Source organism: Camelus ferus, chromosome 15 (assembly GCF_009834535.1).
Source record: "Camelus ferus isolate YT-003-E chromosome 15, BCGSAC_Cfer_1.0, whole genome shotgun sequence".
In the NCBI taxonomy this organism is placed as follows: Eukaryota; Metazoa; Chordata; class Mammalia; order Artiodactyla; family Camelidae; genus Camelus; species Camelus ferus.
In genome coordinates, this window is record NC_045710.1 from 31,839,575 (window position 1) to 31,861,371 (window position 21,797).

Sequence of the window (21,797 nt, forward strand, 5' to 3'; positions counted from 1 at the left end):
TTGGAATGAGTATGATTTATTTCTTCAAGCACTGATTTCCACCTGAAAGGTAAAATCTTTCCACAGGATGCAAATTCAAATCATGATGTCTTTCCTACACTATCATTCAAGTCTCTTACTCTGAAAAGAGAAGCAAGGTGAGGTATTAGGGAACCGAGGTTCTAACCCAAGCTCAGCCGCTAACTAGCTACATAAGCCCTTTAATTCTAAAGAAGGTATTTACCTAAAGGCCTTATTTCATAAATTGAGATTTCTCTAAAGCACCCATAAAAAATAGTAGCTGATTATTCTCATCATATGTAAATACTATTTTATATTCTTCCAAAAGGCTATTGTTTTTTGTGTCAATTATGGAATGAATTTAGACTTTTACTCTAGTATTTGCTCAGCCAAAATCTCTTTGGGCAGCATAAATGGATGAAAAATATATTCCAGACTACACACAACACTCTGGGCTTGAAGCCATTTTTTCAATCATTTGTTGAGGGTGGGGCCAAGAAGGAGGAATAATGGAGTTCACGATAACATGAACTCTGCTGCCGGAGAGAGAAGGAAATCTGTTTTCTGTCCTGAGAAGTCCAGCATGAGTCCATAGAGACCACGATGACTTCTCCGCTCTCAACAACTCAGCCCGTGCACTTTGATCTCAACTTAAGAACACTCGTGTGTCCTGGTGTGAACGGGCTGGTAACAATATAACAGCTCTAGAATTTCTGTATTTTTCTCAACAGAAAGATAATTGTGATGTCAAGTTCAGAGCAGTAGTTCGGTTTAAATAGTATATTTTTAAGGCCCTCCACAAGGAGTTGTGATTCTCAGAGAAAACGCCTTGCTATATGGGTTAAGGTTACAAATTTTATCATAGCAAAGAGAAGCCCCCCCCCCCCCCAAAGGCAACTCAGAAAATCATTTTCTGTATCTCAAGTCACTTAAAGGGCCCATTCTGGGACTCATTCCAAGCTACTGTGATTAGAGACCCACATGTTTGTAGATATCTACAGATAAGCCCCAGATATGAGCACCCAAGACACATGCTCCGCTGAACAAGGCAAAAGGATTGATTTAGAGAAAGATGGCCTATTGAATGTGGATTCTTTGTTGCTGCCTAGAAACTTGTAAGCATGCCCCTCTCAGGCCCAGGACAGCCTTACTCCCCGGAGCATCTCTCCTGTCTTCTGGTGATAATTGTCCTGCCAGCTCTGCAGATGGTGGATATAGATAAGAAAGCCAGTGAAAGTGGATTGAGTGCAATTAGAAACTTATCCGCACAAGAATTGACCTGTGATTGCATTACCAGGTAGAATCAGGTCTTGAGTAGATACAGCATATAAAGCTCAGCAAATAGATCTTGTAAGAGAAGAGGGATTCATTTTTCATTGTTGTGAGTTCCAGGTTTAGAACATTTTGCTACTGTTCTACATGGATTCAGCCTGCCTTCACATACACCATGTAAACATGCCACAGAGAAATGAGAGAAGTAGTGAGCTCCCTGTCCTCAAGGAGTTTATGTTCAAAGACACCATAAAGAAACAGATCAAAGTATTTTTACGAAACCTTGAAGGTAGGATCAGCAAAATTTCTTCATCAGAGTATGATTAATATTTGCTTTTCTAGTATGAATTCTTTTAAGTGGAAAAGGGGGACTAAAACTGCAGTGAAAATTAAAGAGTAGGAGATAAGAGGAGATGGGTAAACTGAAGGGAAGGGAGGGAAGAAAGTAATGGACAGAGTGAGGGGCTCCACTGGGGCCATGGCTGTGCTCTATGGGCCCTGTCTACATTTTAGGGAGGGAATCCTTTCAGCTTAGAATGTTCTGGGGCTTGAGAGGGAGTGTTCACCCAAACATCAGGCACCAAAGGTTGACCACTGTCTTAGCTTGTGCTGCCATAACAAAATGCCAAAGACTAGGTGGCGTCTCACAGCTTTGTAGGCTGGAAGTCCAAGGTCAGAGTGTCAGCATCATCAGTTTCTGTTGAGGCTTCTCTTTGTGGCTTATAGGAGGCCACCAGGTCACCATGTGCTCACATGATCTCCTCTTTGTGCAAGCACAGGGTGGGGAGGAGCAGTCTCTTCTTATAAGGGTGCTAATCCTATCATATCAAGGCCCCACCCTTAGGACAACATTGTATAACCTTAATTATCTCCTTATGGGCTCAATCTCCAAATATAGTCGCACTGGAATTTAGGGTTTCAACATATGAATTTGGGGTGAACACAACTCAGTCCATGGCAACCGCCAATTGTAACTAGAAAGAATCTCTCTAAAAGTGTCTTTCCAACTTGCTCTTGAAGAAACCACTATTAACCAGTACAGAGCCCATGATTCTTAGCAGGATTCTGGAAGCATTGTGCCCAGCCATTAAGCAGTGGAGCAAAGGAGGGGAGAAAGCAGGCACAGAGAGGAGAGGGTGCACAGTGAATGCTTTATAAACACTCTGAATGGGTGAAAAATAATGACCTCTGACTTCTTTGTGGTTCACAACTCATGCTGCCACAGATTGGTTATAAGGTCCATATCACACTGTGATATGAAAGTATTAATTGAATAGGGGCAATCAGAATTTCTATGTGAATAATGACCTAGAAATAATATTCTGCCCATTCAACAAAGGAATGGGGAGCCAAGGCCTCACTTGGCTACACAATTCTCTTGATGGGGTCAGATTTTATTTTAAACCCTGAGGTATATGCATTGTATGTCCTATTTTAGCTCTTAAATCTGGTATGAATTTCTTTAGAGTAACTTAAGAAGAAGGAAGAGAATTAAGGGAGGAAAGCTAGGACAGATGCTAGTATTGTCCTTTTGGTTTAATTTGTGACTTTCTGACAGAAACCTTCATCACCCCCCATCTTGAATAGTAACCATTCCATTAAAAATAAACCCATGAATTTAGTTAATATTAATGTACCAACATCAGTTTCTTAGTTTTGATAACTGTAAGATGTTGACAAGAAGAGACACTGGATGAAGGGTATCCAGCAACTCTGAATTATCTTTGCAACTCTTTCCTTTTCTGTAAATCTAGAATTATTCCAAAATAAAAAGTTGATTTTTAAAACCCAGGTATGTGTGTTTTATAGTGAGCATGTTTGAATAAGAAAGCCCTTCGCTCTACATTTATGGGAGCATCTTCTCAGTGTTTTTGCAAATGAGTGCTCATTTAAATTTAACATCTAAGAAGCTGAGGGCCAACCTACATTCATGTAAACCATCAGATAGGTCTCTAGTTGATTATACTGAGATGCTCACTTATCTGATATTGAATCAGAAAAAGAGGAGGGTTTTAGAATTATCTGACTTTTTGGAATGCCACCTGACACAAAAATTATAGAAGAATCTCTTAGCATGTTTACTAGCCAGAGCATACAGCATCACACTGTGAGTTGCTTTCAAGTTTGTGTTTTCTATTAGGCTTGCCACGTGGTGTATTCATGATCATGTGAAAGTATCTAATGGTTACTGTAAAATTAGAGGCTGTCCAAACAAAACTTAAAATCCTAAAACTTTCTCTCCAAAGTGTGATAATTCTTGGCTACACCAGTAAACAGTTTGACATGTGTTTAAACATAATTCAATTTTTTTTTTAGCAGATTGTCTTTTCTTAAGGGTATGCCTAACAAAGTGTGTGACTGTATAATAGAGGAGACAGTATTTGATTTTTAATTTTTATGTTAAATAGTTTCCACAGTTTCCTATACTCATTTGAATTTTTGAAAAGTAGAAAGGTAATAGAAAACTGCATATCTATGTCCCTGTGCTTACTGCATTGTTTTCCTTATATTTTTGTCACCATCTTTTCCCCTGAAGAGTGAAGTCATTGAAAGTAGGAAATGCAGCCTCTATATCTAGCCCAATTCAGTATATAGTAAGGATTCAGTAAATATTTGTTTGAATTAATAATTGAAGGAAATCACATTTAAATGAATTACTTCCACTTTGAAGAGAACGAAATAACTGCCCATTGATTTGCTTTCTTCCTTGGTCTTGTTTTAGGACAGCGTCACAGTTTGGACTGGTTTTTATCATTGCTATCATTCAGCTATGTATACCACCCTTTCAGATCTGTCAAAAAAAAAAAGTATTTAAAAGAAAGAGAAATTGTTCATGTTTCACAACCTATTATAATGCATTTTCAAATATGTCAGACACATCTTTGTTAAAATTAAACCAGGGATTGGTTTTGAGCGAATAGCCCTATATCCTTACAGATGCTGTGGATGGATGCATCTAAGCTGCTTATTATATTGATGGGTTTTGCTGCTCTGCAGCAAATGAAAACAGGCAGCTGCTTCCTCCATCAAAGCAAAAAGCAGCCTGAGTTTTTATTAACCGAGTGTTCATTTCTTCTATTGCCAAAATTCTTACACAAAACAAAAGAGCAGTTTTAGCACATTATTGCTTAACTAGACATGAACAACTGACAGCAAGTGATAAGCCTGTCTGCTTTTCACAACTGGTAATCATTTTTGGAATAGATGTTTTAATATAGTTGAATATAAATTTTGTAATTTACATCTACAATGGTACGTGAATTTATAGATCCAGTTTGTTGCAGGAGAATGAAGGCTATAATCACAAAAGGCTTTCCCCAGTGTTGTTTAATTTTTAATGACTATTTGAAAACTGGGGAAGGAAAATAAAATCAAATTCATTTTTTTAAAAAAAAAATACAAAAAGTTGTTAAAGACAATAGTATAAGTTGGTTGGAGCCGTTTGTAGATGGCCCCGACAGAGCAGGACCAGTGTGTTTACAGCCAGGACGTGCCTTGCACTACATTTCCACATTAGTCGCAGTGAGCTGCCCAAGCTCGTGCACCAGCAGAAATTTCTGGAGAGCAGACCCTCATGTTTCCCTCATATCAATGAATAATGATGAGGCAGGAGACAGGAAGGACAGGGCCCTGGTCATTTTGCACCGCTGAGATTCCCAGCCAACTCTCTCACTGTTTTGTTTTGTTTTTTAGCTCTCTGAATATCATACATCTTCCTTCTGATAGAATGGCAGCCAGGGGTTTGTTTAAAGTGGGTTTAGACTGAGCCTCACCAAGATGTTGCCTTATTCACGAGGTCAATTTGCCGAATGGTGTTTTACCTTTTGGAACTTGCTAATGGCAATTCCTGCTAGAAAAGGAAGTGGTCCTCCTCATCCTCCTTCCTAAGAGGAGGAATTCGGAATGAAGGCAGTTTTGAAACACTAGGATGCGTGTCTTCCTAAATAAATTCTGTTGCCTAACTAGCCTACTCCCAGGGCCGTTTCATACATGTGTGTTGTGGCTTTGGCACCTGTAACACATGCCTCCTGAATACCATTTTCTCTCCAGGGGGGCTTTCATAAATGCACAGAGCGTACACTCCACATGGAACACAAGGCTTTCAATTTGTTTGGAATTCAGTCACAGTGTTTAATCAGAAGTGAGAAAGCTGGACTCCAAGGCAGGAAGCTGCTGTAGAAATCAAATTCACAAATCATGGGGAATGCGGGGAGGACCACACCCTCCTCACTATCCTTTGGTGTCCCGTGTAAGGAGTGTGTGCATCGACGAAGTGGCTCATACCTAAGATAAGGAACACTAATAGTTATTTCTAATACTTGCCTCTTCGTTCCACTCCATTCAACACATTGCTGCTTGTACGTGACTTTTCAAGACATAACATAGTCCTTTTTCAAAATGAAACAGGGTGATCTCATCAAAATAATGGCTTGGGATCTCACCCTGAGGACACTGAGCACAGAAAGCCATAGGGGAGGATGTTACTTGGAGTAAAACTGGCAATGAAAGTCTTCCTTTTTTTTTTTTCCCTGTGGGAAGGATATGCTGTGTTTCTGGGGAAACCCAGACCATGTTTCCCTCCTGCTAGGAGCCCTCTGGTCTGATTTTCTGGGTCTACCTTTCCTAGAAATGACTGTTCTCATTTTCCGACATCCTCTTTGACCAATGGAGATGGAGCATTTATTCACCCAGAGAGCTCACATGGGGAGATGTTCTTCTACCTGTGCTTTGAGACCTTGGAAGAATTTCTTCTGCCCAAAAGGTAGTTTGTTACCCTGTGGAAGAGGAAATGTATTTGAGGAAAAAATATAGCATGTATCTGAGAACTGTGCTCAATATTGGAAAGGGAAAATTGGACTTGAGGAAGTTGTCTGTTATTAATATGCTGGATTAAATAAATAAAAAGCTATCACCACTAGAATATAAAGATGTAAAAAAAAAACAGTTTTCTTCTGAAGCTGTGAGATTTAATTAACGCAGTTCTGATTCGATTAAAATGGGTGTGCTCTGAAGACTAGGGGTTTAACTTTGAGATTATTGTACAAATAAAATATTTAACCAACCTAATTTCTTTAAAATGTCATGGGCTAAAGCCCACTAACAATTTTATAGCTTTAGTTTGGAGATGCACAATATAATGGTGACATTGGATTTAAAGTTGGAAGAGTTCTCAGAAATCAATTTGGCCCTTCCATTTTATTCTTGAAGCTAGAGCCCAAATATGATTTGTCCAAAGTCCCCAGATTAGTTATTGATCGAGTCATGAGAAGAAACTAGTTCTTTTGATTCCAGAACCGGCCACTGGAGTTGCGGCAATTGGTGTAATGACTAAGAGACTGGGCTTCAGAGATTGGGTATGTGGGCTCACATCCTGGCTATGCCATTTAGGCTCTCTGTGCTTTGCTGTACCTTGGTGTGCCCCTTAACTGGTCATGACAGTGCATACCTTATAGAGTTGTTTTAAGGATTAAATGAGATAATCCATTTAAAGTACAAAGCCCAGTGTTTGCCAAGTAGTAAGGGTTCAATGAGTGATGCTAGTAATAATAACAACAGCAGACACTAACTGCGCTGACTTCTGGTTCATTTAGTCCTCACATCTAGACTTATGGCGTAGACAGTATTACTTCCAGAGAAGGAGCTGATGCAAGGAGAGCTTAAGTGACTTGCTAAGATCTCAAGCTAATAAGCCTCAGAGCTGTCTTCCAAATTCACGTCTCCACTGTATGAGTGGCTGAGGCTGTGGCTGTGGCGTATTCCTTTTTCTCAGTGGTGCTTCAGCATCTTCCTCATCCTGTCTCCATTTCTCATCTGCCTCTTACTTACTTTCCCAGCATCTGCTCTAAAGCTGACCATCGGACTGAAGGCTGGGGTCTGGGGAACGCGAGTCCCTGAAGACTTCCCCTCCCTGCTTCACGCTGGATCTGGGCCTCCTTTCTTCTTTCCCTTACCTCATAATCATCACATTAATAGGTATCTGAATTAACATGTAAGCTTTAAACTTTAATGCATTTCTAATCAGATCACACCCATAAACTGACCCAGCTTGTAGTCCTAGAAGAATTTATTATTGAAATAATTGGGTCATGTTTTGTGTGCTTTCACTTCCACATGCTTGCTTATGCTCTGTATCAGTTGGCTTCCCCAGGAACAGGAGAAGAAATGAAATTGCAGAACAATTCATTTGGACCCTTGTTTTTGCAGTCCAGGGGAAGGCAGGATGGCACCGAGGTTGAGGATAATGGCTCTAGAGTCAGGTGACCTGGAGTCAAATTCCAACTCTCTGACAAGATACTTGACTAATCTGGGGGAAGGTCTCAGTCTCTCAGTGCCCTGATTTCCTCTTCTACCTCAAAGTGCCTGGGCAGCAGTCAGCATTCAACAAATGTTAGAACGTCACAGAGCAAGTGTCCACCACTCACCACACTGGGCCACACAGACGTTGCCTTTCACCCAGCTGGACCCAAGTTCGCAGCGATCTGGCTTCACAAACATAGGAAGGCCTGCACTTAGTAATTTGCTATTCAGCGCAGATCTCTTCATGGATCAGAGCAGAAGGACAAGTATAGAACATTATTGTCCTTATATATGGAATTCTTCTTAGGGTTGATTTTCAAAGTTCCCAGAGCTAGAATAGATTTTTCCAAAGTACAGTTTTGGTTTGATTTTTGTGGATTATCGATTAGGAATGATGATCTTCCTGAAAGGATCATAAAAATATCATCCAGCTTGATAAAATTCCCTGGATAGAAACGTGTCAAAACAATAGCAAAGGCAGTGGCAGCAGCCACAATAGCTAACATGATAGAAAAGTGACTACGTGCCGGGCACTGTTCTAAGTGCCTTGCATGCATTATCTCATTTAATCCTCACAACAACAGTATAAGTAGTGGCTTGACTTAGCAAATGAGAAAACCGAGGCATTACCCAGCAATGCTGCTGCCTAAACTAGCAACAGCCTCCCACCCCTGTAGTTTTTCTCTATTTCATTAATGTTTTATTTTCTTCACAACATTTATCAGTATCTGAAATGACTCTGTTTATTGTCTGTTCCTCCTGTTAAAGTTACTTGGGCAAGGGCTTTGATTGCATCACTGCTCTATCCCCGGCTCCTAGAACCAGCCTGGTCACCAGTAACTGTGTATTGAAGGAAGGAAGGAATGAATGAGGCTTAATGTTTAAGTAGCTTGCCCAATAAGAGCCAATATTCAAGCTGAACTCTATTTAACTCCAGAGCATGAGATCTGCCTTCTTTCTTGTAGCTTTTTATAGTTTGAAGGCCCCCTAGACATAATCTCACCCAAGCCTAGTATTTTGCAGAGGATACTGATGCTCGGAAAGGCTAACTTTCTTCCCAGTATCACACAGATCGTTAGTGGCAGACCCAGTGTCAGACCCCAGACCCCTAGCTGGTGTTTTCGCACCATGAATTCAGCATGAGGAGGAGCACACGTCAAATTGCAGCAGAATCCTATATGCCTCTGCTATACATCAGCCACCCATGTCTTCGTGCCATAAACCTAAGTCATACTTGACACTTCCCTCTCTCCTACCACCCCCTTCATCTAATTCACGAATAAGTCTTGTCACTGTACCTTCTAAATATAGCTCAAATCCTTTCACTTTTCTTTATCTCCACTAACCATCACCCCAGCCACCCTCAGCACTCACCTAGCCAGCTGAAGTGGCCTCCTACCTAGTTTCCCTCACCTGCTCTTGCCCAATTCCAAGCTGTTTTCTCTAGAGTAGCCAGACTTCTAAAATGTACATCTGATCTTACCACTCTGCAGCTTAAAACATATCCTTTATTTTTAGGTGTAATTTAAAATTCTTAATCTGGCCTTGGAACCTGTGAGATCTGGCCCCTAAACCCCCCTCCAGTCTCATCTTGTACCACCTCCTCCTTTCTCACTTACTCTGCAGCTCCACTGAGCCTAATTCCATTCAGAGAACATTAGACTCTTCTCTTCAAAGCTCTGTTTCATGGGGCTCCTCTTCTAGGGACCATTCCCTCCAGCCCTGTGTCCCTCTTCCTCTTCTCCTTAGCTCTTCGTCATCTGGGTCTCCGCCTACACGCCACTTCTACAGGGAAGTGTTCCCTGAGGGACTCCTCCCAACCCTCCCAACCTGCCCTCCAACTAGGTCAGGTCCCTTATGATGGGTTCTCAGAAGCAGCCTCTATTGTTTCCTATACAACATTTATTTACAGTTATAATTAGGCTCATTATTTGTGTAATTACTTGTTTAATAGTCTCCTTCCCTAACTAGACTGAATCTGCAGGACCCATGCTGTATCATTCCCTGCTGATACACAGGGCCTGAAACATAGTAGATGCCCAGTAAATATTCATGGAGCATTCTGTAGTCTCCTTATGGATTTCTGCTCTGGGATGAAACATCAGTGATGAAGCAGGAATGTTTAAGGAAGAGGAGACAGAGTGTAAACACTGAAAACAGCCCAAGAGATTTACCTACCCATTCCAGCACGAGCAGCTTTTCATTTTAGTTACATCCACCAGAGCACTTCTTCCAAAAGAGTCAACAGCTCAGCCAAGGGTGTCCTCATTCATGACAAGTGTTTTAGAAAACAAGTTATCACAAATAAGCCATTAATTTAAATGTTTTGTGATGCTTTTAGGGGGATCAATGCTTTAGCTACTCTAAATGCCACTGTGGGCATTCTGCCTGGCCTCATCGGGTGACATTAAGAATCTAGCAGAAGTGCCTATAATTGATTAATAGAACCCTACAATATTATTAATGGAGTATAAAAATCTTGAGGAAAAGAAAAAGAAAAAGAAAAAACCCTTGCCATAGCTTGTGTGTCCTTCTAAAAATTATTCTCATCACTTTTACAATGAGTTTCTGTTTCACGAAGGAGAACAGCTGTAAAGGGATGCTTTTAAGACATAAACCCACCAGGATGATAGAATGAAGGAACAGACAACGTAGTTTTGAAGCTGGGAAGCAAATGGGTGTGAAGTCGCTGACTTAGCAAGAGATGAGAAAGCCAGCAGTAGGGAAAGTTGAGAGCCAACCCAATCATACTTCTGAAATTTTGAAAGGCTCAGGAACTGGTGGCACCAGGTAATTCTAAAAGGAGGAGTTGAGAGGGGCTAAAATAAGGAGGATTGACTGAAAGTGGTTTAAGAAGCAGTTATTTCCCCATTCCAGGCTGCTGGGTAACTGCCCCTTCTATACTGCCGACGGAAGAGGAGGTATATTTTCTGGAAAGGGTTAAATCAAGGGACAACAGGCACAGCTGAAATCAGAGGCTGCACCAAAGGCAGGCTGGAGGGACTAGGTGAACCGATGGACACTGAGGGCTGAGCCTTGCCACCCACGCCCTACCCACACCACTCAGCCCTCTTCACCTCCAAACAGCCTTTTCTCTTCCATAATTACATTTCTGCAAACAACAGAGAATTACCAGATATATCTGAGGAAAGCTTTTAATGTGACAGGTACCAAAACTAACAGAAAAAAAGCAACATGAAGAAAGCAGACTATGTGAAGAGAAGAAAAGTTAAACTATAATTAATATTTTCAAATAATTTTTAAAAGATATTGCATTCACGAAACAGGAGTAAGATGCTCTAAAAAGAAATATTCAGAGAATTACCACCAACAGCAGCATAAATGAAAGGAACAATAAAAGGTTTCGAATTGAAAGTTGAGAAAATTTCAAAGAAAGTAGAAAACAGTAAGAGAGGGAGAGCAGGAAAGAAAAGACATGAAAATGAGAAGATGAGTTCAGGAGAGTCAACATCCACACCATGAGTTTCAGAGAAAGAGGACAGATAAAAATGGAGGTAAGGAAATAATCAATGGAAGTTCCCAAGAACCTTTCCAAGAACTGAAGAACTTGGCTCTTCCAAATCGAAATTACCCATTGAATCGTTCAAATTCTCAAACATTGACCTTCCATGCACTTTTCTTCAAGAAGATACTTGAGGAAGTAGATGAAGGAAGGAAGACAAAGGACAGAGGAAACAAGAGATGGAACACAGCAGAAGGGCCGAAGGAAGGCTGGAATGGTAGTGAAGATGTGTATCAGCGGTGCATGGAGCATAGAGGGCGTTCAGTCCAGACTAAGGCAGGTCAGGAGACACAGGAGAGATTTCCTCATGAGGCTGATAGAATACCAGATGTGAGGGACTGTATTAAAAGGAGAAATTGACAACTGGATTTCGAGATTGAAATCTTAGCAAATGAGGGGGGGAAAATACAATTATAAACTCCAGAGAGGGGAAAAAAATTTTCTGTGAGAGAAAAATCAATCCTGGTTTACTACATGGCTCAGTTCTATTTCAGGGTTATAATAAAATTGACAATGAGTAGTGACCTTACCAAATGATAATATAGCTATATGAGGAAGACAGTGGTGGTTGGTGGCTAACGAGCGTGGTTTATGCGGTGTGGGAAGAGAATAGAGAGAAAAGTAAAAAATGCCTCTCTTCCATAGTGAGGGTCATCACATTTTGTCTAAAACTGAAAAATCAAGGAGTAATAGTACAAGCCTGTTATGTAGAAAAATGGAATAATTGCCAGAAGAATCAGCTAAAAGAACTGACAGTAGTAGTTTCTGAGGAAGGAGAAAGATTTGGGCAGATGGGCTGGGGACTACTGTTTGTCCTAACTGGTCTTATAGAACTCAGTGGCTCTTTAAACTGTATATATGTAAAACTTCTTTTAAAAAACATTTTTAAAAGACCATTACACTCTCTCAAATGGAATGAGAACACTTTTTATGATAACAGCTTTATTGAGATACGATTCACATACTGTACAATTCACCCAGTGGGTTTTAGTACATTCACGGAGGAGTGCAACCATCACCACAATCAGTTCTAGAATATTTCATCACGTCTAAAAGAAATCTCGTACCCATTAGCAGTCATTTCACATAAGTGGAAACATAAAACGTGTGGTCCTTTACGTCTGGTTTCTTCCATAGCATGATGTTTTCAGGTTCTATCTGTGTTGTAACATGAATCAGGACTTCTTTTTGTTGCCAAATAATAGTCTATTGCATGGTCATACCACAGTTTATTTAGCCATTCATTTAGTTGATGAACATTTGGGTTGTCTCCACTTTTTGGCTAAGATGAATAATGCTACTATGAACATTTGTGTACTGGTTTTTGTGTGGACATGTATTCTTTTCTCTTGGATATATGCCTAGGAGTGGCATTGCTGGGTCATATGGTAATTCTACATTTAACTTTTTGAGAAACTGCTACACTGTTTTCCAAAGTAGCTGAACCATTCTACATAATTTCCCCACATCCTCGCCAACGTTTGTTATTGTCTGACTTTTTGAGTACAGCCATCATAGAGGGTATGAAGTGATATCTCATTGTAGTTTTTGATTTGCACTGAGATAACTTAAAAGCTTACAGATAAGCAAAAATAAAATAGGTAATCAAAACGCTATCAAGGACAAGGCTTAGAAGAAATAAACACTTTCATTATGGGTGTAGTTTGGTACAGACTTTTTGGAGGACAGTTTGATATATCAGAATGTGAAATGTACTTGACTTTTGACCAGATTTCCCGATTCTGAGTATTTGACCTACAGAGAAGAATTTTTCGTTGGGGGAAAAAGAATGTGTCTTCATCGTACCACTGTTTATAATCGCATAACAAAACCTTAGAAGTTAACTTAAATGTCTATCAAAAGGAAACTGGCTAAATAAATTATGATACAAACATAAAATATTTAGGCAGTCATTAAAAATAATGATGCAAGCATAGTATATTTTTATTGTCATGAGATGCTATCCATCCCATACTAAGTGGGGCAAAATGAGATTATTCAATGCCTCCATAAGAAAATCCCACTTATGTAAAATATCTTTATGCCTAGAGAGATTTTTTTTTTTTTTGAAATGATGTCCAAAATGTTAAGTGATTAGATACAAGTAGTGGGATTTTAGGTGATTTTTAAACTTTGTTCTTTGAACTTTTTGTATTTCATTTAGTTCAAAAATCAACCTCTGTAATTTTTGGGAGAAAATTATAAAACTACTTTAAAAGACTATGCATTTTAGAAGTCACCTTTTTTTGTACTTAATCAAGACGTGAGTTTTAGTTAAATACCCTTCCCCTATCATTATTTTTTAAACCTCAAAACCATCTACTAAGGCATAAAGAAATTCATTATTGTGGTGACTATATTCACTTAGTGTAGAACACTGTCTTGGGCTCTCCCCTTAGAGAATTTTATTACATACTTTAGTGTTTATGGAGTTCTTTTTATGTGAGAGTATGCCAGATATTAGGACTTTGGGATCATGCCAAGTTCATGACTAGGAGAAGGTCAAAAACGTTCTTCATCTGTTCTGGTTATTAGGATAATCATTTGGGCTTCACATAGTCTCTCTTCCACTCTTCTCTCCTCCTTTGCAAGAGAATAACATTAACAACACATAATTTTCTTTTTCCTTGAGCTTGTTGTAAGTTGGAAAGTCCTAAGTATGTTTCATATACTTCACTCATTTAATCCTCACAACAATCCTGTGAGGTCGATACTACAGTTACATTATTTTACAGACGAGAAGTCTGAGGCACAGAGGTTCAGTAACCCATCCAAGGTCACTCAGCTAGGGAATGCAGAGCTGGGGCAGGAGCTGAATGAGTCTGCTTCCTAAGTCCCTGCGATCTTAACTGCTACACTCCACTGCCTCCCTGACTTTCCTTGTAAATATGACTCCAGACACTTCTTGCTGGTTGCCTTTGTTTCTCCCCCAACAAGTCATTTCTACCAGGAATGAGCTAGTTCGGACACGTGACTGGACTTTCCTGCAGCACACGCTCTAGAGTCGTTCTTTACTGTTCGTATGTTTATCCATTCATTCTCCTAGGATTTTACTTACCATTTCTTTGACATCATCTTCTCTGAAATCTTTGCCTTTCTTACTCCTTAAAGCTGGAGATGCATCTGGGAGAAGAAAATTAAGTCGCACTAGGTGTTTCAACTTTGCATCAGGGCCCATTAGAAGAGTGCTTGGTGCTAAGGCAGTGAACACACACTGCTCTCCCAGGACCGCGTGGCATTCTCCACCCCAGGCAGTGCGGATGCCTGGTGCCCTGCCTGATCCTGATCTTTGAGTCTGACCATGGGGGAAACATAATTTGTATGAGGGTATAGTTTATTCTGATTCTGTGAGTGATTCACTGTAAAAATTTGGAAAATACAAAAAGTGTAAAGAAAAACATTAAAAACACTTGTAATCCTACCGTACTATGATAACCACTAGAAACTCTCATTTCCAAGCATGTTTGTCTTCTCTTTAAGCAGTTCATATTCACTCATGACAACTATGTAAGTCTTCTAAATAAATGAGGTACAGATGATAATGTTAGAAAATGCCCCTCCGTGGAATTTAGTGGGTAGGATTATTGTTAAATTTAAAGATGAACTAAAATTGGTGAAATTTAAATTTCTCAATTTTATATTCCAGTTTGACTTTTTAATGAAAGAAAGGAAATAGTTATGCGTATTTTAAAAAATTATGGAATCAAACAGAAAGCTATAATGACCTTAGTGGTTCTATCTGTGCTCCGGCAAGTGATTTTTTCATTTATTCTTGCCTAATATGGGCTGCGTATACAGTAGGTCTTCAACTGATTCTTGTGAATTGGCCAAAAAGAAGGTTCCTGGGTACTAGATTAAGATCTACCTAAAATACCATTAAAACTTAATGTTTGATATTTGTCGTGTTGGTTGTTATTGTTTTTGCTGTTTCATTGTGACTGAAATCTAGTATAAGTTTTTAGGATATTTTACTATTTTCCTGGGAAAAGAGTTATAATCAACAACCAGAGAAACTCATGTGATATAACATGTTACTGGTAACAATTATGTTGATTTAAGTTTGATTCAAGTTGAAATAGCTTGTCCTGTACATTATTTTGAAAAGCCATTTCTTAAGAAAATCACTATAGAGAGCAATTATAGAAAAAAAAAATTCTATAATCAAAAAGTCTGTATCCTCTTGTGTTTTCCAGGCATCTGGCCAGCTGAAGAGGTTTTGGCTTACTACTGCCTCAAGCACAGTGATGTATTCAGGTACAAAGCTGCACTTAAAAATTTGTTTAGGCCGCTATGGGTATTGTATCTGCATATTAAAGACTGCCGTGATTACATTCTTCAAGTTAAATTGTTTTAAAAAATATAAGAAAGGAAGGAAGAAAGAAAGAAAAACAAAGAAAGGAAAAGGGGAAAAGGTCATGGTGAAAACATGTTGCTTCTGAAAAAGAAATCTGAATTGCCTTTGGGTACTAATATTGCACAGCAAGCTTTTTGCTATATGTCAAAGGCTTTTGATTTCCACTCAAGACATTTTATTTCACTTTGATTTTGGGGAAACAAAAGTGAAGCTCCAATCAATCCTTACTGATTGTGAAGGTCAAAAACAAAAAAACAAAAACAATAAAGACATTCTTTAAACTTCTGCTAGGAAAGTCACTACAGAATATTTGATAAGTAAATACCCCACAGCTATTATTTAAAGATGCCTTCCCACCCCTGATTGTAAAGGTATTTTATATACCTAACAAAATGTATTTGTAAATATAAATTACAATTACAGATTCCTGCTATAGAAATAAATGTTTTCAACTGTCAATGTGCACTATGGATTAAACCCATAGATGGGATTCAGGAAAAAGAAAACAAAAACTCCTTTTTTAAAAATGCTAAAGATGTTTGGCAGACCCAGGAAATACGTTTTTTTTTCATTTTAATTCTCATTTTATAAAAGTCATCCAATACATGCTTCCTGAATAGCCCATTATGATTCCAGACAAGCTGATCATTTTAGCAATATGTACTTATAAGATTGGGTGTGTGTTTTAACAATATGTACTTACAGGACTGGGTCAATAATATGTAGTTTTTGAAGCTCTGTGGGTCCGTATTTACCAACCAGCCTGTAATTGCTTTGAACGCCTAGATACTCATTAAATGTATTTCGGAATATGAACGTCCTGGCTTGGCTTCTTCTCCTTCTCTTCCCTCTCTCCTCTCCCTTGATTCTCTCTCTCTCACTCTTTTCTCCTGTTGAGGTAATAAACTTCCCAAACTGGGAAGAAGAAACAAGAAGAAACAATCTTAAGGGGCTAAGCGTATAAGGGGAAGAACAGGGCAGTGCTGAATTGGGCTGCAGCGCTGCCCTTGAAGCCTGGCATTTCCTCCTCTCGCTGGGCTTCATCTTGCCTGGAGCTCCAATCAGGGAGCAGTGAGCCAGGGCAAGAATGTCACACGTTGAGGGCTGATATTTAGGTACAAAGGGGGAGGTAAGTGCAGAGCGCCACCCCAGACTGTCAGCTTTAACTCTGAGCTGCTTTACTTCCGAGCGATGAAGTCAGAGCCCAGTCATTATTTAACCTGGGTATGCTGGCTCACCCATATTATGTCCCCGCATTGTTTATTCACTGTGTTGTGTTGGGGTCAATTGTGATTTAAGTGTTAATTGCTAAATGCTCTTTGTGTAGTTGTTCTTTATGGGGGCAGTTCAGCTTTCCCAAATGTTTCAGTTTGTTTTAGAATTTTTTTTTTAATTCAAGATTGCATGTATTTGTGTGTGTGTGTTGTGTGTATGTGACTATAAATATAGGTATATACACACTCATGTATATTCTTCATTTACTTGTCTAACTGTTTTTGAAGGAATGAATGTGGATTAACAGTGTTATCCTTCCCTAACAATTATCTTTCGCTACTCTAGCTAGTTTAGTTCTAAAAGACAGCGCCATTGACAAGGGAAAAAAGGGAACCTTCTCAGATTTTTCAGCTCAGCGGTGGTAATGTTGCAGTGAACACTAATGAGGGAACCCCCACTGATTCGCCTGCTTTGTGACTTTTCTATTTCATAATTATTTTTAAAACGCAAAACGACATGAGGTAGCCTAGTCTTGTCTCCACAACTTCCTGGTAGCGCCGTTCTTACTGCAGATGGCAATTTGTTCTTGTAACATATATGTCTCTCTGACCATTTTCATCTAATTTGTATGGGTTCTACCATTTCTTTTCTCTCTTTCAGGGACCTTGCTGTGTGTGAGCTAGGGGGTGGCATGACATGCTTGGCTGGGCTCATGGTAGGTCTTTTCTCAATTCCAATCCCATTCAGAGGGAGGAACAAAAGGAAAAATGTTCCAGGGCCTCCAACTGCTGGGTCAGAGAACCGTCAACAGCATCAGCTGCGGTCAAGCTGCCGGGTCTTGAGAGACCTTCTAGATTGACTTGCTTTCGGATCATATTGATTTTATGGTTGCCTCGATGAGCAGAAACATTTTACCTCAGTGTAGTCAATATCGCTTGTTGTGACATTCCAGGCCTCGCACGGTCTTTCTTCGCCATAGCAAAAGCATTTTTTTTTTTTTTTCAGATTAGAGTCCCATTTGCTAAGATACGGGAATAGCCCGGCGAATCACAGTTGGAGCACCATGATATAGCTGCTAATGTTTTGCCTGCATTATTACACCAACAAACATGATCCAGAGCGCTCAGTAATTAGATTCTTTTGAATGAGATTGGCCATTCAGGAACGTCGTTCCCCATTCTCTGGGTTCTGAGTCATGTATTCAGGAGATATTATGTAGCAGCACAGTGCATTAGACAAGTTTTTATGTCTCTACAAATAAAAGCATATTGTTACACTGATTGGCATTTGACAAACCTGTCGCTCTTACACAATGTGTCAGGGTTACAGCCCAATGTGCGAGCATGTCAAAGCTCACAAAAAAATTACCCTCACAAAGCCATCTGCCTGCAATGCAAAGTTATATGAAGGGCATCAGGCAGTCAGACAGAAGCAAGCTGAAAGGCAGAGTGACAGCCATGTATGATGGCTCTCCTAGATAAACAGAAGCCCACAAATGAAAGCCTCTCAGAATACCATCATCCGCTGTCACAATGCAATTACCGAACAGAATGATAGCAAGATAGAGGCTCCCGCAAATGGAATGATAAAAGTATTGACTGATTTGATTGAATGATTAAAATAATGCAGACATAAAATGAAAAAAGATTGAAGATTGTTACAGAGAAATAGGTGAGGAAGCATGATACTGAAGGCTTGTCACTCCTGTCTTCACTTCTACACAGACAAGCATATTTGCTCATTGTTTGCTGTGCTCCCTCTTTTTTTTTTTTTTTCAGGTTGCTATTTCTGCAGATGTCAAAGAAGTTCTGTTAACTGATGGGAATGAAAAGGCCATCAGAAGTATCCTTATTCAGATAGAAAACTGGTTTGTTGTGCTCATTCCTTTTCCCTGGCTGAGTAACAATTGATATAAAGAAAGACAGCATGGGGTGTTAAAAGAGAGTTCCCTGCACCCCCCCCCCAACACACACGATAAGTAATTAAGAAAAAGTAGAAATATATGGAATTCATGGGATACGACTAAATGTCTTTTTTTTAAATTTCGATGGGTTTTACAGTCACTTCTCATTAAAGGAGCCTATGATTTGTGGACCGCTTAAGGCAATAAGAACAGTTGTTTTCATAATAATTTTCAAGCCTTCTTGTCCTTTTATTTTTATTGAAATTTGCCAGTATAAAAGAAATGATTTAACATTTATTATATGGGATATTGCTTGCAAAAATTAACTTCCAGCTTCATGTTCGTTATTACCTTTCTTCTGTTTGATACTGTACATGTGGACCATTTAATATTGTACCTACTGTAATTCCTGAGGAGTTCCCTATATCTCCCCACTGGAAACAGCTATCAGTTTTTCATTATTTCCTCTTATTTGGGATTATAAAAGCTCTCTTTTTTTTCTGCTATGCTATTACCATTCAAACCCCATTATATCAGATTATGCTTTACTAATATGTACACAGAATTCAGGAAAATTGAACTGTACTTTAACTAAGAAAGCAAGCATAATTTGTGGCTACTTTAGCCATCGAGCTGATTTGTTCAGGGGCAGTTAACAGCCGTTAGGAATTGAGAGAAGAAGTGGAGGATCTATTTGCTTTGGGTTTTTTGGATTTTTCATCTGCACTATGAAAGAGGCAATCTACGTGTCTGCATTTTAGACCCTCAAAATGCCAAAGCAGTTTTGATTTTTGTGAAGACTTAAGCATCTTCTGTAAAGCTTATTTTCCATTTTCTTTTTCTACCTCTGCTCTGTAATTTTTTGAGAGAAAAATTTGCAGCAGCTCTATCAGGCTGCTCACCCAGGAGAAAGGAAGTACAAGAGGCACAGTAGCTAATATTGTTCGGCAGCACTCGTGTGCTCTCCAGAGCCCCACCCAGCTAATTGCCTGACAGACTTTAAAAAAAAAAAAAATTCAGGAAGGAAAAACAGCCAATCACAATCTTGGCCTTTCACACAAGGGAAAGAGATCACAAAAGGTGCTTCCTTTTTTAAAATGCAGGATTTTAATCATGATCTTCAGACTGTCGCAAGTTTCTCAAAATATTCCTGAGGATGAGCTGATGTTTCATTCATTCTGCTTTATTCTGAGTGCTTCCGTGCACTGTATCATTTCACTCCGCTCCTCCTCCACATGTCAGGGAACACAGAGAGCAACAGGAAGTCAGGTATGCTGGCTCAGCCCCAATGGATGTTTTTTTAGGGGGGGCGGGAAACAGGATTATTGGGAAAGAGAAGGTCATTTTAGGCACAGAAACTTTCAGATTAGGCCCAGCAACCTGAGGTTTTTCTCAAGTCAGCAGGTGTCTTATTTAATAGCATCAGAAACCAATTAGAACTTTTATAAAACTCTGGGAAGCATCTGCGGTCAGTATGTAAATTTAATTGTACTAAAATGATTGTTGAGCTAAACTACAGAGCTTCCAACAAAGGCAAGCAATGCTAATGTCATTAATTAATGCACCTTTGCTTTAAAACAGCAAAGATGCCACGCCAGCCCTCGAAATCAGAGAGGAAATCTCAGCTTCTGTATTCACTCTGCCGGTCTTTCAAAGAAATGATTGGTGCAGTCCCCTCCCAAGAAAATGGATTTTTAACATTTGGTCCTCAGAAGCTCAGCCCTGAGAGTGCTTTATTGTGCTGGGTTTTACAATGGGTTTAATATAGCGGGATGCCAAAGGGCAGGAGGGGAAAACTTTACAATGTAGATAAAGTAGGTCCTTTCAGGATGCAGACCAAAACTGGTAGTGTTTTTTATTTCATCTTTTAGGATTTGCCTGACAGAGTTCAGTTGTTATCATGCACTTGTTCTGTGTCGGTGTGCCTTTTTCTGTTGTAACTAGGTCTAATGTTTTTTAATTAAGAGGCAAAAAGAACGCATAAAGCCTTAAAAATTGACAGTGTGTTTTTCCCGCTTTAAATACAAATGTTATTCTTGATTTGCTCACAGACCTTACAACTGGCATTCATTGTCAGCTGTTTTACTGAGTGAGGTTAATATGAATGAAAAAAAATTTTTTCTATTTGTGTGCCCACTTTCTGTAAGCATAACTAATTCACTGAATCACATACTGTTGATGCATATAGACTGGAACAAACTCATTGAAAAATTACTGTTTACATCTTTCCTTTAAAATTTTAGGAAGCCTAAATTATATAGCAGTTGTAGGATATTATCCAAGAATTACTTTCTAAAAAGTAAAAGTGGATGTCAACAAAAAAAGAGGGAGAAACATTGCCAGAAGCCAGAAAATCTCTAAGCAAAGCTGCTAATTATTCTTAATGGGCAAGATGAGCACATTAAGAAACAAATGAATACATCAGTGAAATGTAATTGAAAATCGACCTGGCAATCACACATCGCATCTGAGTATTGGCCTGTATATTATTCTCATCATTTAAAAAATTATTTTTGTTGCTCTTGGCATCTGAATTTAATGAATCCACTGAGTCTTACTTCCTAGTCTCTTAAGCTTTAAAAAATATAGCGTTTTCTAAAATTTCCTTTTTATCTTCTCATTTCTATTTTTGGAATATATGAGGCAATGAATGGATACATTCTGCATCTTTATATCATAGAAACATATCAACCAGTTGTAAGGTTATTTATTGTCTCCTTGAATGTATCAGATAGATTTGGCTATGTCATAAACGTAGAAAGCTAAATGTGGATTGGAGATTTATTCAACAGAGATATTTGAAAAGAGATTAAGACTTGAGGTATAAGGGAATGTTGTAAATCCTAAATATTTTCTCAGACTCATGGGTAGATGTTCCTGAGGTTCTCCTTGGTCCTTTAACTGCACCACTGAGTCTAACCCCAAACCCCGCTACCTGAGAGCTGCCTCTCCCTACAGATGCTGTTTTATCCACATCCAAAGGGAACAAAGGATAAATTGGAAATGGGGTCATTTAGTTTATCCAGTTCTTGAATTTATCCTCAAACGTGTTCCTTTTTCTTTGGCACGGTCCTTTTAGTGTAATAAAGAAAGAAATCTCCAAGTGCCCACAGATAATAATTACTCAATAAACTCTGTAGCGGGTGTTGACAATGGCATAAGAATAAGGGAGAGAGATGGAATACTGAGTTGTTATTGATGCAAAGCCTCTTCCCAATCATAATGAATAAAAG

At 39.1% G+C, this 21,797-nt stretch overlaps 1 protein-coding gene across 3 annotated transcripts in view; it reads left to right on the plus strand.

Moving 5' to 3' along the window:
- The window catches only part of CAMKMT (calmodulin-lysine N-methyltransferase), a 316,021-nt gene that overhangs the window by 251,095 nt on the left and 43,129 nt on the right, over nt 1-21,797 (plus strand). For 2 of the 3 annotated variants that reach the window (XM_032497429.1, XM_032497430.1), the window contains 3 exons: nt 15,286-15,346; nt 17,322-17,376; nt 18,440-18,503. In XM_032497429.1, coding sequence (XP_032353320.1) covers nt 15,286-15,346; nt 17,322-17,376; nt 18,440-18,503 — 180 coding nt within the window. The remainder of the gene's footprint in view (nt 1-15,285; nt 15,347-17,321; nt 17,377-18,439; nt 18,504-21,797) is intronic. The other variant, XM_032497431.1, reaches the window with a different exon arrangement.